Source organism: Thermobia domestica, chromosome 1, assembly GCF_964235325.1.
Source record: "Thermobia domestica chromosome 1, izTheDome1.hap1.1, whole genome shotgun sequence".
In the NCBI taxonomy this organism is placed as follows: Eukaryota; Metazoa; Arthropoda; class Insecta; order Zygentoma; family Lepismatidae; genus Thermobia; species Thermobia domestica.
The window spans coordinates 176,782,030-176,798,117 of record NC_137454.1 but is presented as its reverse complement, the minus strand read 5'-3'; the positions used below and the strand labels follow the sequence as shown (position 1 = coordinate 176,798,117).

At 36.7% G+C, this 16,088-nt stretch overlaps 1 protein-coding gene across 1 annotated transcript in view; it reads left to right on the top strand.

Annotated features, from left to right (window-relative positions):
* The window catches only part of prom (prominin), a 128,658-nt gene that overhangs the window by 59,690 nt on the left and 52,880 nt on the right, over nucleotides 1-16,088 (top strand). The window contains exon 9 of the mRNA XM_081742593.1: nucleotides 4,780-4,879. Within this exon, the coding sequence (XP_081598719.1) occupies nucleotides 4,780-4,879 (100 nt within the window). The remainder of the gene's footprint in view (nucleotides 1-4,779; nucleotides 4,880-16,088) is intronic.

Sequence of the window (16,088 nt, the reverse complement as noted above, 5' to 3'; positions counted from 1 at the left end):
ATTCCCTGCAATCAGCCTATTCATATTCTGTAGTAATATAGTATTTTTTATGTAGTACACACGAATATTACCTTGTTATCTTTATAATAAAGGAGAAGAAAACACTCTAAAAATAAGGAAAAGAAATAATCCTGCCTCTAGGCTACAATGTCACTGCTCTTACTGTAGTTCGTATACGGATTGCCTTGGAAAGTTGTCGAACCATTACTAAACATCCTTTCTAGCTTCATCTCGTGAGACCCAAGGAGTATATGCAAAAAATACGATATTTGTTCCAACATATACACATTATTGTAGACAATTTATTGTTTACATTTAATGTCTTCTCTGAAAAAAAAAATATGAAATGAAATCTTTAAGTTTTACGTCCCACGATTATGCCGACTAGGCTAAAAGAGACGGTGATGATGTGAAACGAATGAAATGGTGGAATGAAGAAAGTGAAGGAAACGGGAGAAGACAAAGAAAACTCCACACACGTTGTTTGTCCACCATAAAGCTCATTTGGCGCGAGGTGGGATCGAACCAAGAACCGTATGCACCAGAGGTGAACGCTCTGCTACTGAGCCACCGTGACCCCGTTATTCTTTCTCTGAGAAAGGTGTATAAGTTTAAATATGGTGTCAGTCTTTGAGATAGCATTGACTTATTTGTCATTTATCAAAATGTAAAAGAAATTTAGTTCACTTAAATGGCAATGTTTTAAATCCTTTAAATGATAGTAACTAATAATAATATATATTTGAATGTCTTATTCTTTTGTGATATTAATTAGTTTTCGTTTTGTTTCACTTTGAATATTGTTCTGATTTCATTGTAATTCTACTTCGCTCATATTCTATGAATTACATCTATGCATCGATAGTCTATCAAATTTATGCTAACTATGCCCGAATAAATGAAATAGGTTAAATTGTATTTTAATGTACATCAACTTTATTTTTAATATGTGTAAATGGCATCGATTTAAAAAAATATGTAGGACCTAAAATTAACCAACAAACGTACCACATTTTGAATATTTCCTTATCGTCGGTAACTTTATAGACTTAAAATAAAATTGATTATGGAATAAAAATGATATTGAGATAAAATGAAAATGATATGTTATTTTATGAATTGTAATTTTTATATATATACGACGGTTATTCAAAAACTAAGGTAACTATTGTATACGAAATGTGTAACGGTCCAGGATTCTTTCTTTACTTGTGATCAATGTAAAGAAGTTCCAGTAATTCGGGTGCCATTGTACAACGATAATGCATAATTCTTATGTACTTTTAAGTATTATTCGTATTTACGGGCAAAATGAGCTATTTAAAAAGGCACAAACTATCAAGAAGAAGAAGAATGAATGATATAAAGAAATAATTTAAATATTTTGTATTATATTGAGATTTTGTCCGTTATCGTTGCTATGACGATTTGTTAATTGTTTCAATGTCGTTGCTATAGTAACTAGAAAGATATAGATGTAACGAGAAACCATCTTGTGTAAGCTGAATGTACAATATTTTAAGGTTTCGAACAAGTTATACGTTGAAGAACAATAATATATATTTAAAATGCATTATTGCTTTGAATTATTCCAGATAATCTCGTGTTTTGCATAAACATTTAGAATCAGGGCATATGTAACTTAGTTCACGACAGAATTAGCGTTACATATTCGCTTATATACAAAATATACCTGTTAATGGGTATGTAAATGATTTAAAGTGAATGAAGATGATATAATTTCAATATATATTTCGTCATTTTTTTTCTAAACGGAAACTTTCTTACTCATGATATCCCTCCCCAGCAAAACGGACAGAAGATCTTTTTTAAATGAAATGTTATTTAGTTTTTTTCATATTCAACCTTCCTGCATTTTAATATACTCTATTGGTAATAAGAAAAAGTCATTAAAACTCATTGTTTTTATTATTGAAAAATATAAAAAAATATTTACTTGTATTTTCTCACTATTTTCTTTTATATCACGTTCGATTAGAGCTTCAGAATTTTTTTATATAGATACCATCATTCACTTCTATCATCTTGGAATAGCAATCAAAATATCTTAGTACTTTACAGAGTTGAAGATATATATGAAACTTGAATCTACACTCTAACGTGTAATCCGAACAAATAAAATTCTGACGTGAAAAGAACTGAACGAAGTCTTCCGCACAGAAGTGGGAACACTAATGCTTTAAACATGCTTGTAAATAAGGTCCTCAAATGTATATTAGAAGCCAGATTCTAATATGTCAAATTGTTTAACAGTCGCATCCTTTACAAATACTAGCTAAACATCGTATTTGAGCGGCTCGGGCGAACTTAATAGTATACAGTGGCGTATTTAGGAGTGGCTATAGCGTTCAAGCTCCCCCGCCCGAAATAAATGTTATATGCACAACTTCAATAAAATTTGTCGGCACCCAAAAGGAAAAATATAAGTGCTTATTCATGTGTTGTGCATAGCCCTCCCCGAAACAAAATCCTACATACGCCATTGATAGTATATCATATTTTCTAACTTTTGAGTTAACTGTAAAAGATGCTTGACTATTCCCATGAAATTCATTACAGTGCACATTACAAACAAGCTTCTCCTGCTATCTTCAAGTACGTTTCCCAAATAAAGGTATCTACATACTGTTCTGTAGTTCGATCAAACCTATTCCACCTAAGAACTCAATTTCACAGGAAATGGCGCTTAGCATTATGTTCGCAAGAGCAACTTATTTCTTCACTTATCAATGAATTCCATCATTAAAACTAGTATATAAATATTATTTCAGTTTGTATCCTTGCCTACTTTATATATATATATATATATATAAACTAAACATTGTCAGCAGCTATTCTTTCAAATAAAAAGAAAAATGCCTCGGTTTAAATCCAAAATTGTATTGGAATCAGCCCTCCGCCAAGAAAACAAGGAAATTGTGCTTCCGTCTTAAAACACAAACATAACCAAACCTAGCATATATATAGTTATGCTAAATAAACTGTAGAATGTAAAAGACTCAAAAAGACAATTTTGGAGAGTAGAATATACACGTACAATTTTCTCTATATCCCTACTTTTATTATATTACTTTGTTTCCATCTTTTTTGTTTTTTCTCTCTTTTTGTCTTCCTTCTCTGTTCGCTCTTTTTAGCTTCTTCAATATAGTTGAGTGACTCAACATCCTACTACATACTGATACTATGGCTCCCTTGATTCCAAGTATTAAGTAGACATTCATTTATCTTTTTTAAAAAAAAATCTAGCTAAAGGAATTTTAATTGCTTCACTTGCACATTTGATAGACATACTTCAAAATAAATTGAAGACAAAACTCTATTGAAAATAAGATTTAGAAAATACTCAAAATAATTTAAGGTAATTAACCAATTAATTAAGACAAAATAAATTTAATAAAGTCTAATGAATGTAAATAAAATTTAAAAACACTTTATAGTCAAACAAATTGAACTAAAATGAATTTACCTGTTCGTCTATAGAAATATGGAAAATTGAAAAATGAAAGTTACGCCATTAATGAAGGAAATTATATCTTAATTGTACCGAGAGTAGTGAAGATTTTACCATTCCACTCAATCGGCATATTTGTCCATCAGTTTGTCTGCCTGTTCCACGATAGCTCTCATAAAAGTAGCACGATTTTAATGAAATTTGATATGAGCCTTTTTTTTTCAACTTGAAGAAATAGAATAATCCGATTATTTCAGGTTGCAAGGAGGCAGAAGAAAGTAAAACACATCGCTATGTTGTAAGTTTGAATTGAACATACTATATGTGCAAGACATTTTTTTAGAAAATATAAACCATGTAAAAGATAATTCGACTGTTACAAAATACAGTATGTATCTTCGTTAAAACATTCTGAATAGTGTAGAGTTTAATTCTTCCAATAATGGAAGGATGAATTCACCGTCTGCCACCAACCAATTTATATAATATTGATACTAATAGCAACATTACTTGGGAATAATTCCATTCCTTCCGCTGAATTTCTAAAAACAGAGTGTAGAGTTAGTAATATGTACTTGCGTACAAGTTTTCATCAAATAAATTAATTTGCCTCTTCATTCTCACTTACGAGTCACATCAGCACAACCACAATGCAATTGCTTACATTTCCAGTTGCTTCACTTTGAAAGTTTTGAAATATCAGTTAAACATATATTTTATAAACTAGAAAAAGTACAGCATAGTTAACACAATCCTTATAAATAAAAAAATATGCTTAAATAGGCCTACTAGTATTTTTCGTTGTTTTATACTTACATTGAATCTTTCTATAACTAAACCTATTTTTTAGAAGTGTATGTAAATGTAAAGTGTCTCACTTAAACCTGAAAGAAGAACAAACAAGTATTTGTACTTTCTAAAGAAAACAAGAGTACGATGTTGTTCTAAAATATTAAACACATCAAAATGCTATAGATATTTCGCCAACTACTATAGAAATGCGATATTTATTCGATAGTTTTCATGGCGTGATTCTGTAATCTAGCTCTCTTGGATGCGAGATAGTGTGGTGCTGAACAGTCTATACTGTACCTTTTGATATTGCATGATCTATGCACCCGTAACCTACACCGGTAGGGAACTCACGTTAATAGTAGGTCCCGTCCTTCATGGTTTCAGTGTTACATAAGGACAAAAGCCATGAAAACTCAATACAACTTTCATATAAGTTTATCGTATTAGTAACAAATTGTTGAATATATAAAACCGTTATGACAAGTCAATACTTCTACTTATTTTGCTTTCAGGCGCTGGTCTTTCTGTCATATTTTTGTGGATAATGCTACTGACAGGTATTTCATTAGGATGTTGTGGAGGAGAAAAACACGCTGGGCCTGTATTATTATCGTAAGTTTATTTTTTTTCCTGTTATTCACATGTGTAGCTCCCTGTGAGGGTTGCCTATGTGATATTAACTTCATGTTGAATTATTGAACCTAAAATGTCAACTATTCGTATCTCCAATCTGTTTACTTTCAAATTAAGCAAACTGTGGATGTTAAACAAACAGAAAATCAATAATATGTATATATTATTAATTATGTAACCTACACTCATGTCCAGAAGTTAAAGGAATCTTTTTAAAATCCCAAGACACAATCGTATAAAATGAAACTTTGTGAATGCCAGAAAATACCACTCCATGTCTCACACCAATGTCGTAAATTGTAACCATGTGACTGACAGAAATGACCTCTACGAACGTATGAATGTGATGCTGTATACAAGGCGAGCTTGGTCATGAAGTGTTATATACTGCGTACTTTTTCGAGTAAGTGCATATCAAATGCATATTAAGCATAGGGGATGGTATAAAGAAGTCATCTGGACGACATTATACAAGGCCGTATCATCGGAAAACTAGAAATGGGGCAAAGTCTACGAGCTACAGGTGTGGAGTTGAATATGGTCCCTAGTGTAATTTCGGAATATGTGAACAAGATTCCAGGACGAAAATATTTGAGGTCACCCAGATATCACAAGCCAATGCCGAGGCCGCTATTTGGAATTAAATACCCAACGACACCCAACCAGCATTGCATCTGCATTAACTCTAACAAACTCTGTATCGACAGCTACACGACGTGATCGTTTACGCAAGTCGACCCGCTATACTTGTTCCACTCACACCATGGCATGTTCAGGGCCGTTAACATGGTATAAAATATATCATGAGCGGACCTAACAACAGTAGGGATGTGGTACTCTTCACGTTACAAGGCACATGTGATGTACGAAACCTTGAACACGAGGATATCTTGTATTTAGATGGTCTCCATGTCTCCCAGATCTAATCCGATTGAAGATGTTTAGGATTCCCATGAACGTCGAATTGCAACCCGAAATCCGCCATCCCAGACATGCGTTTATGGAACAGTAGAATGCATTGCCAATACCTGATGCATGGCATGATTCACAGTATGAAAACATGTTGCCCAACTTGTATAGCTGATCGGGGTGACCATATCCTCACTCAATGTTTCTGACGACGTCAAATGGAACCGACGCACAATCGAGTGTATAAACCTATAAAAAGTAAATGCTCTACAGTAGGGTGGAGTGAAAAAAGTCATTTTTCTTTTTTCGGAAACGGGTACCCTTCAATGACTGTGTATGTGAGCTAGTAGCAATTCTGTAAAATATTTAATTTTTACGACGTCATCTTGAGTCTGCGCATTTGGCTTAAAGTTTGAAAATTTTTGAATTTTTTTTTACATTTTTACATTTTTTTTTAAGAACTTGAAACAAACAAAAAAAAAACCTGACGGGTAATCACTAAATAGTAGAACAAGGCCTTAAATATAGACAGGATTTTTAAAAACATTTTAAGGTGGTGGTTTCAGTCTGCGTATTAGACCTAAAAGTCGCCAAATTGTCCGAAATTTTCGATATTTTTAACGTTTCATAATTTCTGATATCCTCTTACGATGTTATCAAATTTGTTTATATAGCTTTCGTTAATCAACTTTGCATTGTGCAACTCTTCGCTAGTTCCTATTAAACTACCCAGGACTCACCACCGGGAGGTGGTTGCACTTCGACTCCCACACATGCCCTCCCAACCACCCAACCATGAGAGCATGTCTTACATCTGTAAGAAAAGTCTTCAACATGTAAATTGTTTCTTTGTGTCATATATTGGACGGATATTTCTATCAAACATTCTAGTTTTGATTAAGCTTTCTCTTTTCTTTTTATCACAGACCAATTTTGAGGAAGCAGTGACTTCTTTGACCGCTCTTTCTATCGCTTGCGTGTGTGATGGGAATTCAAAAAGAGTGCACTCAGAAGCTATGTTTACACTCTCGGTTTCCAGTAACCTTTGCAAATCCTGATTTTTCAAATGCATTGTGAGAGGTGGTTCTGTTACTTCCACATCATTCCAATCAATCATATCGACATACTCTGATGCTTCAAAATTTATTTTCGGGATTTCAAACCTTCTTAGTGGTTTACTGGCTTGTTCTCTAGGTCGAGCCTTGATGATACGTCTTAAAGCCAGTTTCTTTATATGGTCTTTCTTATCAACTAACATAGCTATGAGCATGTTTTCATGGTGAGCAAAATAACTATTGTCTTGGATACATTTGTGTACAATTTTCCGATTTTCCTCAGATAGGTAAGTGCAACTCTTTATAGTTTCCCACAAGTTTTGAGCTCCATTATAAACTTTTGGATTACACTTGATTCTGAACCAGCTAGGTGCATAAACTTTCACGATGAAGGTTGCCAACTCTTTTAGTGTTTGCGATGAAGTTTTTGTAGCTACGTATAATCTTAAAATTCTATTAGCTGTAGTCAACCATCTCACATGGGAAAGATTTCCTGGACTTCTCTTTTCTAATTCTTGAGATACTTTTCCACTCGAACCAGCTTTACAAATGTCATAAAGGTATTGCTGGTCAGTACTAAAACCTTTTTCACCACCACGATCGATAATATCAGTAGTAAACTCTAGGGGCTCAAACTGGACTATATTCAATGTATGACACGTTGCTAAACTTTGACCGACAGGTCCAACAAATCCTTTTGGTCCGCTAGTAGGTCCATCCAGCTTTTCCACTAAATGCCGTAATGGAAGTTCATTTGTATGCAATTGGCAAATAACCCACTGCAGAGGTTTACCAAGTTTCTCTTCTAGCGAGCGAATTACACCATTATATTTTCCTGTGTTTGTAGGGCATCCATCACAACCAATGCAAACTATTTCCGACATTGTAAGATTGTGCTCAGAAAAGTAATCGACGATAGAATTAGCAATGTCAATGGCTTTCCCAGACAATGGAACTGTGTAACCGATGAAACTCGATTTAGGCTCCTCTATGAGTGAAATGTGATCTTCTTTAACAGTTGTTCTGTGCATTTTTCCATCGTCTGTCTTGTGAATACGAAGGGTGTCGTCAATTCTACCGTCAAAGTATAAGGCCTGTATTTTTTACCTTTGTTTCCATATTTAGAACTTCATGCCGAGATTTGATTCGCTCGCGTCTTACTTTACTCCTGTCTATCACAACGTCATTTATAACATTATCGAAAGAATGAGTGGACTGTACATCGTGTAAAAGAGCAGAGGCTAAAGCTGCTGCTGCGCGATCAGGTACGCCATACCTATCACATACTCGGGAAAACGATGGTATTTTTAGCCTAGTTTGAGTATTTATGGTAGTAGCTGAGGAAGGGCCGGGAACTGGTTCCTCTAAAACAACCTCCACATCTTCTGGAACACAACCTATTTTTTGAAGTGGGACAGTTAAGTCCATAGCGTCCTCATTGTTGCTATACAAGCCAATTTCATATCCTTCACAACATTTTTTACACAATCTTTCTTCTTCTATCATTTTCCTTGCTATTTTCTTTTTATTTGCTGATGTCACTTTAATATCAACATGTCCAATCGCCATTTTCCGAACAGTTCTTTGATCGGTCAAGAATTTGCGTTCAAGTATTGGAACCTTCTTAGTGGGATCACATTTACAAAGTTGAAAATCTTTACATTTACATGCACTAACATCGAACAATGCCTCAACTCTGTTGTTAAAGTCGGCTAGTTTTTTAAAAAACTGTCCTTATCTTTGTCTCGTTTGTATGATTTGTTGAGTGCTTGAACTAAATCAACTTTTTTTAAAAATAAATCTCTAATAGCTTTAGGGGTTATGCATGGGATCGAAGCTTTTTCCCATAAGAAGTTTAACTTGTCAACAACAATCTTGGACACTTCTAAAAAACTAGGGTTTTTGCCATTTTCCTTATTTTTTCATTGTTCCGAACATAAATGTAGTATTTTAACACATCTCTACGGGTAGGAAGCAAAGCCTCGCCCATATCTTGACCATTACCTATGATAGGATGAGGTAAATCCTTGCCACGAGTCCTAGGGAACGCCATAACGCAGTGATAAACACACAGTACTAGAACACTGAACTAGAACAGGAAAGTATATAATTCAACGACTAGATATAATACACCTCTATCACACTCGCTGTCAAAACACGACTAATGCAGTCAGAGAGGAAAGAGGGAGGGAGTCTCAAGTCGCCACTTGTCTGTCTTGCCAAGGTCAACGCTCCTGGATAAAGCGCTGCAAGCTGATTCACACCAGGTTAATGTTATTACACCTATACAACACAGTTAACATATCTTTCTAGTTTTGTGAAAAAGCTTATCAGAAGCTTGGATACCGATTATAAGAACGTGACCTGATCATACATATATGCTATTTTAAAATATTACTGATTATATAAATAATAGTAAATATCGGAAATTTCGGACAATTTGACGATTTTTAGGCCCAATGCGCAGACTGAAACCACCACCTTAAAATGTTTTAAAAAATCCTGTCTATATTTAAGGCCTTGTTCTACTATTTAGTGACTATCCGTCAGGGTTCTTTTTTGTTTCAAGTTCTTTAAAAAATTTTGTAAAAATGTAAAAAATTCAAAAATTTTCAAACTTTAAGCCAAATGCGCAGACTCAAGATGACGCCGTAAAAATTAAATATTTTACAGAATTGTTACTAGGTCTCATACACAGTTATTGAAGGGTACCCGTTTCCGAAAAAAGAAAAATGACTTTTTTCACTCCACCCTACTCTACAGTCGCGATTCCTATATTTCTGTAATATTTGATTTTCCATGTGGTCCATGAGTATCTCTATCACACTTCTGATTCCGTAGATATGCATTAGTTCTCTATATTTTTGTCATTTTGCTATTGTGTCCTTAACTTCTTGACATGAGTGTATATCTTTATAATTCTGTAGGTTAGGCGTTATATAGAATACACTAAATAAAAATCTGCAGGTAGCTAAAGAGACACGTCGAAACCACTTTTAAAAGGTAGAAAGGAAGAATTTTAAAGTTAAAGCTTCTCCCACCAAAGTAAAGCTATTTCTAATTATGTTTGTGAGGGACTTACAGTGGGTCGCAAAATAATGTATATTGGAAGAGACGTCAAGTCCTGATAATATATTTTGTGTGGTTTAACTGATGTGAAACAATGATTCGATGCATACTTGGTTTTGAGGAGAGGAACTTTATTCCTCTCCGAGAGGAAGTCACACTGGACAGGATGAGCACGAGTCGAGACATGTCTCCAATCTCGACTCGCCTCGACTCGAATTCGAGTCGAGACACAGTTTGTAAAATTCGAGACAAGCGCATGTCTCGACTCGAATTTTCGAGTCGAGTCGAGACTGCTCATAAAAATCTCGACTCGACTCGAATGTCTCGAAAATTTTTCTATAATTTTTAATATTATCATGAACAAAGTATTCACTCAGGAACAGCCTTGAAACCAATTCCAGCATTTATTACTTTAGAAAGGTACAGAACGGATAAATTTAATAGTTAATCTTTCGAGATCAAGATTTAATTTTGAGCTCAACTCAGTTAATTAAAACTAATAATTAATGTCGTGTTATTTGCTTGTACTTCTAATATAATAATAATAATAATATTTGATTATCTAGTTTGTATAAAACTATTATCCGTAGTGTATATCTAGTTTGTATAAAACCATTGCAATAAAGTGAACATCATAAATTCTCTGAATGAGCAATTGGCAGTTTACAGTAATTTAGCATAGCTATAACTATTGTGTTTTTATTTCCATTAACGCAAAGGGCTACATAACTTCTGGATTATTCGCTTCCCCAATCACGTGTTACGGATAATATCTTATAATGTAACTTTTATTGTACATCAATATTATGATACGAGACTATTTCACATAGTATATTACAATAAATGGACTGCTTGGATGTCAAGAAATAGTATAGGTACCTCTCACTTCTATAGATAGGTATTTTTTTACAAGAAGTTTTTTAAACACTAAATAAAACAATAAACTACATACAGTAGTTATGGTTTGGTTCCCAACATAAAAGAAATATGGATTGTTCGTGAAATATTGAACTTCAACTTTCACTCTTGGAAAATTTAAATTTTGAGTTAGACCACTTGGCATCAAAGCAGTTTACTTTGAGATAAATACACTTCTTACTTTACTCTTCTGGTTGCAACGCTAGTACAATTTTTTTCATGACAATTCCAGATAGTTTTGTTTTGTGCTGGGAGTATATTTTATATTCATCTAATAAAATTACGGATTCGTTTTGTAATCAGTTTTAAAGTTACAGAAACTATTAATATAAGCCCACAATCAAATCGAGTTAATTGTTTAATACATTTTGAAGGCTTCATAATCGTAACATTTATGTACTACGAAACTATGAACGTAAAATGGACTCGACCTAGCCTCGGGTCGTCTGTGACTCAGTGGCACAGCTTTCACTCTTGGTGTTTGAGGACTCTTTCGATCCCAGCTGGTGCCAAGTGGACTTTGTGGCACAGAAACACCGTGTATGTGGACTTTCTCATGGTTCTCTAGTTTCCTCCCACTTACTTCATTCCAATATTTCATTCATTCTCAACGTCACTGTTTTCTTTAGCTTATAGTGCAAAATCGTGCGACGTGAAGTAATACTGAAAGATTTCATTTCGAGTTAGCCGCCCAAAATTATCTTATCTTCCCCTGTTTCAAGTTATAGTTGGAGGTCTGAGCTGGAGGTGTGAAATCCAGGATGCAAACACTTTGCTCATGAAGTAAGAAACAGTAATTTGTATACTGCTCTAACTTCAGATCTTATAAGCACATAATGTTGAATGTGAGGATTCACTTAAGTCACAGACGTGAATTATTGATTATAAGCTCCTCAATAAGAATGAGCAAACACGTATTCCAGCTTTCCCGTTTTTAAAGGAGAAAGAAGTTATTTCGTATAACACTGAAATTTCTGGGATTTTATTCATTAAACTTTATTCTTTCTCACATAACTCGGACACTTCTGCTGGTATATGTATCCTCGTCGCCAAAAGTGCCTTTACATCGCCGTGACGGGTATGTGACCGCGCAGTATTCTAAAGAAGGGATGGTTGCATAAGAAATTGTGATTAATTTTGAAGAGTTTTTATTTTGACTAGGGAAATAACGTAGGTATAGGGAGTAAAGGCATAGATTAGAAGCATCAGTGCACTGTCATCTCTAAAAAGATTCGTATTCTCAGTTTTTCAATTTACTGTCCTATATGTTAAGTTAATAACTTCTAACAACTGCTACTAGCACTTTTCACTCTTCAAGACTTTACCACGACATGTTCGCAGGGCACTTTTCTAAGTCCTAAATGTGTGCGTGAATTATTTCATTCCTCTCACTGGAATTATTTCAGAATGGAAACTGATTACGCTGAACGTGAATATGTTTCGCTGTCGTAAAGCAAGGACCGTAATAAATATAGATATTATTATACAAAACACAGAAGTATTTATTCCGTATATAGAACAATATAATACAGTAACTGAGAAACATCATAATCACTAACGCCCGCAGGATTTTTTCCAACGGAAGGGGGGGGCAAAATATCGATATAGAGTTTTTCATTTTATTGCCCTATGTTAAGTTAAAATCCATAACATTAATATTGATAGCGTATCTCGTCTTTCGCCACTGTAGCCCATTATTTAGAACATTCATCTCCAGACATGATGTCGAGAGAATAGAAAGAAAGAGATATGAACAGTGGCCTAATTAATTTTACTGCGCCCTGGATCGGTCGATCATTGATTTACTCATACTCCACCAGGCCCCCTGTCCCAGGTATTTCAGCTGCTGCCTTATATATATGGTTCCATATCAGAAGGGCAAACAAAAGAGCAAACACAGAGAGGCCCGAGTCAAAACGGCCCGCGACAAAAGGGACCCGTTACAAAAGGGCCAGACCAAAAAGGTCCTGCGTCAAAAGTGCCCGGGTGAAAAGGTGTCCGCAACAAAAGGGCCTGAGTCAAAAAGGCCCGAGTCAAAAAGGGGTCCCGCTACGAATGGGCCCGAGTCAGCCTTGCATCAAAAGGGACCGAGTTAAAAGGTCTCCGCAACAAAAGGGCTCGAGTCAAAAGGGGTCGAATCAAAACGACCCATATCAAAAGGGCCGGGTGAAAAGGGTCCCAAGACAAAATAGTTCTAGCAAAAAGGAAACTGCCTCAAACAAGCCTGGGTCAAAGGGGGCCACGTTACAAAAGCGCCCGAGTCAAAACGGCCCCGCGTCAAACGTACCCGGGGGAAAAGGTCTCGGCAACGAAAGATCCTGAGTCAAACGGGCCCGAATCAAAACGCCCCTCAGAAAAATGTCTCTGGCCAAAAGGGTCTCACAACAAAAGGACCCGATCCAAAAGGTCTGTGTCAAACGGGCCCGGGTAAAAAATGGGCGTCGCTACAAAAGGAGCCAGTCAAACGGCCCCGCAACAAAAGGGCCCTGTTCAAAAGGTCTCCGCAAAAAAGGGCCAGAGTCATATCACCTTTCATCAAAAGGACCTGGGTCAAAAGGGTTCCACGACAAAACGGCTCGAGTCGTAAGAGACCTACGTCAAAGGGGCCCGGGTCAAAAGTGGTCCCGCTGCAAAAGGGCCCGAGTCAAACGGTTTCGTGTCAAAAGGGCCCAGGTCAAAAGGTCTCCGCAAAAAAGGGCCCAAGAGAAAAAGAGGCCGAATCAAAACGCTCCTCATCAAAATAGCCTGGGTCAAAATAATCCCGCGACAAATGGGCCCTGGTCAAAATTGCCGCGCTACAAAAGACCCGAGTCAAAACGGACCCACGTCAAAGGGATCCGGGTCAAAAGGTCTCTGCAAGAAAAGGGCACAAGTCAGAAGTGGCCCCGCTAAAAAGAACACGAGTCAAAACGGACCCGGGACAAAAGGGCTCGGGTCAAACGTTTCAGCAACAAAAGAGCGGGAGTCAAAGGGCTCGGGTCAAAGATCTCAGCAACAGAGTCATAAGGCCCAATCAAAACTACCCTCACCAAAGGAACCAGGTCAAAAGGGTCTCACGACGAAAGAGACTTGCCTCAAACGAGCCCGGGTCTAAAGAGGTCAAAAGGGCCCGAGTCAAAACGGCCCCGCGTCAAAAGGTCCGGGTCAAAAGATCTCGACAACGAAAGGCCTGAGGCAAAAGGCCCGAATTCGTAAACCCATTCGTAAAAAGGGGTCGGGTTAAAATGGTCCCACGACAAAAGGACCCGAGTCAAAAGGCCCTGCGTCAAACATGCCCGTGTCAGAAAGGGGCCCTGCTACAAAAGGGCAAGAGTCAAACGGACCTGCGTCAAATGGGCCGGGTTAAAAGTCTTCACAACAAAATTGCCGGAGTCAAAAGGCCCGAATCAAAACGCCCCTCATCAAAAGAGCCCGGGTCAAAAGAGTCCCACGACAAAAGGTCTCGAATCGCAAGGGCTCTGCGTAAAACGGGCCCGGGTGAAATGTGGCTCCACTACAAAAAGCGTAAATCAAACGGACCCGTGTGAAAAGGACCTGGGTCAAAGGTCTACGAAACAAAATTGCCTGAGTCAAAAGGGGCCGAATCTAAACGCCCCTCATCAAAGAGCTTGGGTCAAAAGAGTCCCACGACAAAAGGGTCCGAGTCCAAAGGGTCCTGCGTCAAACGGATCCGGGCCAAAAGTGGTCCCGCTACAAAGTGTCCGAGTTAAAACAACGAAAGGGCCCAGGTAAAAGGTCTCCGCGAAAAAAGGGGCCGAGTCATAAGGGCGTTGCATCAAAAAGAAACTGGGTCAAAAGGGTTCTGCGAAAAAAGGACCCGACTCAATAGGGAAATACGTCATACGGACCCTGGTGAAAGGGGCACCACTACAAAAGGGCATGGGTTAAAACGGCCAGGCGTCAGCTGGGCCTGAGTCAAAAGGCCCTCGCGTCAATATGGCACAAGTCAGAAAGATCCCGCGTCAAAATGGTAAATACGGTTTCACGGGTAAAAAGCTTTAGATCAAAGCAAGATTGGAGATCACGCATGCACAAGTGGTTTGCGTCCTCTTAGTAAATTGAAGTCTTTATGCAAAAGAAGGAAATATATCTGTGGTTATTAGTAACAAATAGGAAATTTGAATGGTGATATTAGTTTTGTTTACTTGTTGACTGGTTTGCAACAATCGCTTTCGCTTAAGTCGTTCTCCATGTAAGTTTCCTTGCACTCCCGTCATAGGCGGACTGGGTGTATTAGGGCCTAGGACACGATTACCATGGAGGCCCCTCAGCCTATAACACCAATTTCTAAAATATCGTACAATCAGTGGCGCAACCAGCTATGAGCTCGGGGGTTCATGCCTCCCCGAAACAAACCTGGTCAATCTTATACAGCCGCGCTGCAGACAAATTTCGGTGAAATTTCAAAATAGATCAATGCATAAATGAACATTGAATTAAGTCAAAGCATTGTCGAAAGAGAAATGCACAGAGAAAACCCCTACATTAATTTCTTAGAGTAATAAATATTAGTAAAGAGTGCGTCATTTTATGCAAAAATATAGATCTACAAAATAATAATTATAGTGCAAATTTTAAAACTTGTAACCATTAATAATAGGGAATTTGTGAATTGGAATTTTCATTTTAAGGTTTTCTTTACCAAGTTAATAATAAGGATAACTAAATTGCTTGTAATGAGGAGAATTCAAACTTTCAATTTTGTCCATATCAAATGGCGCAGCACGTCGTTTGTGGACTACTGTATTGAATATTCTTGTCCCCTCCCGAAATAAATTCCTGGTTGCACCAGTGGGTACAATGAACATATGCGATGAGACATCGAGTTAAGTAGTTGTAAATTCGTTATTACATGATAGTTTTTGCAAGCTATGATTTTTTATTGGTCATTGGAAATTTGATGTCATAGCAAGCACAAGATTTCCAGAAACAAACTTTCAAGATAATGTTTTATAATTATTATTGTATTGCCACACGGGGTGTCTAAAATGTTCCCTGACTTAGGATAACTCCGTTATTATCAGAGTTACAACGAAATGTAAGAGGAGAAACCGTCTTCAAATAAATAAAGTTTTTAATATACAGTAACTTCATTCATTTATGTTGTGGGTCCAGGTAAATGGTAACGTTACATTTTCATGTAACATTATGCGCATATAGAGCGTACAGCCCAAACGGCTTGTCTGATTTGAAAAATTCTTTCACTTTAGATTGAAAACATTATATTTGGAGATGGT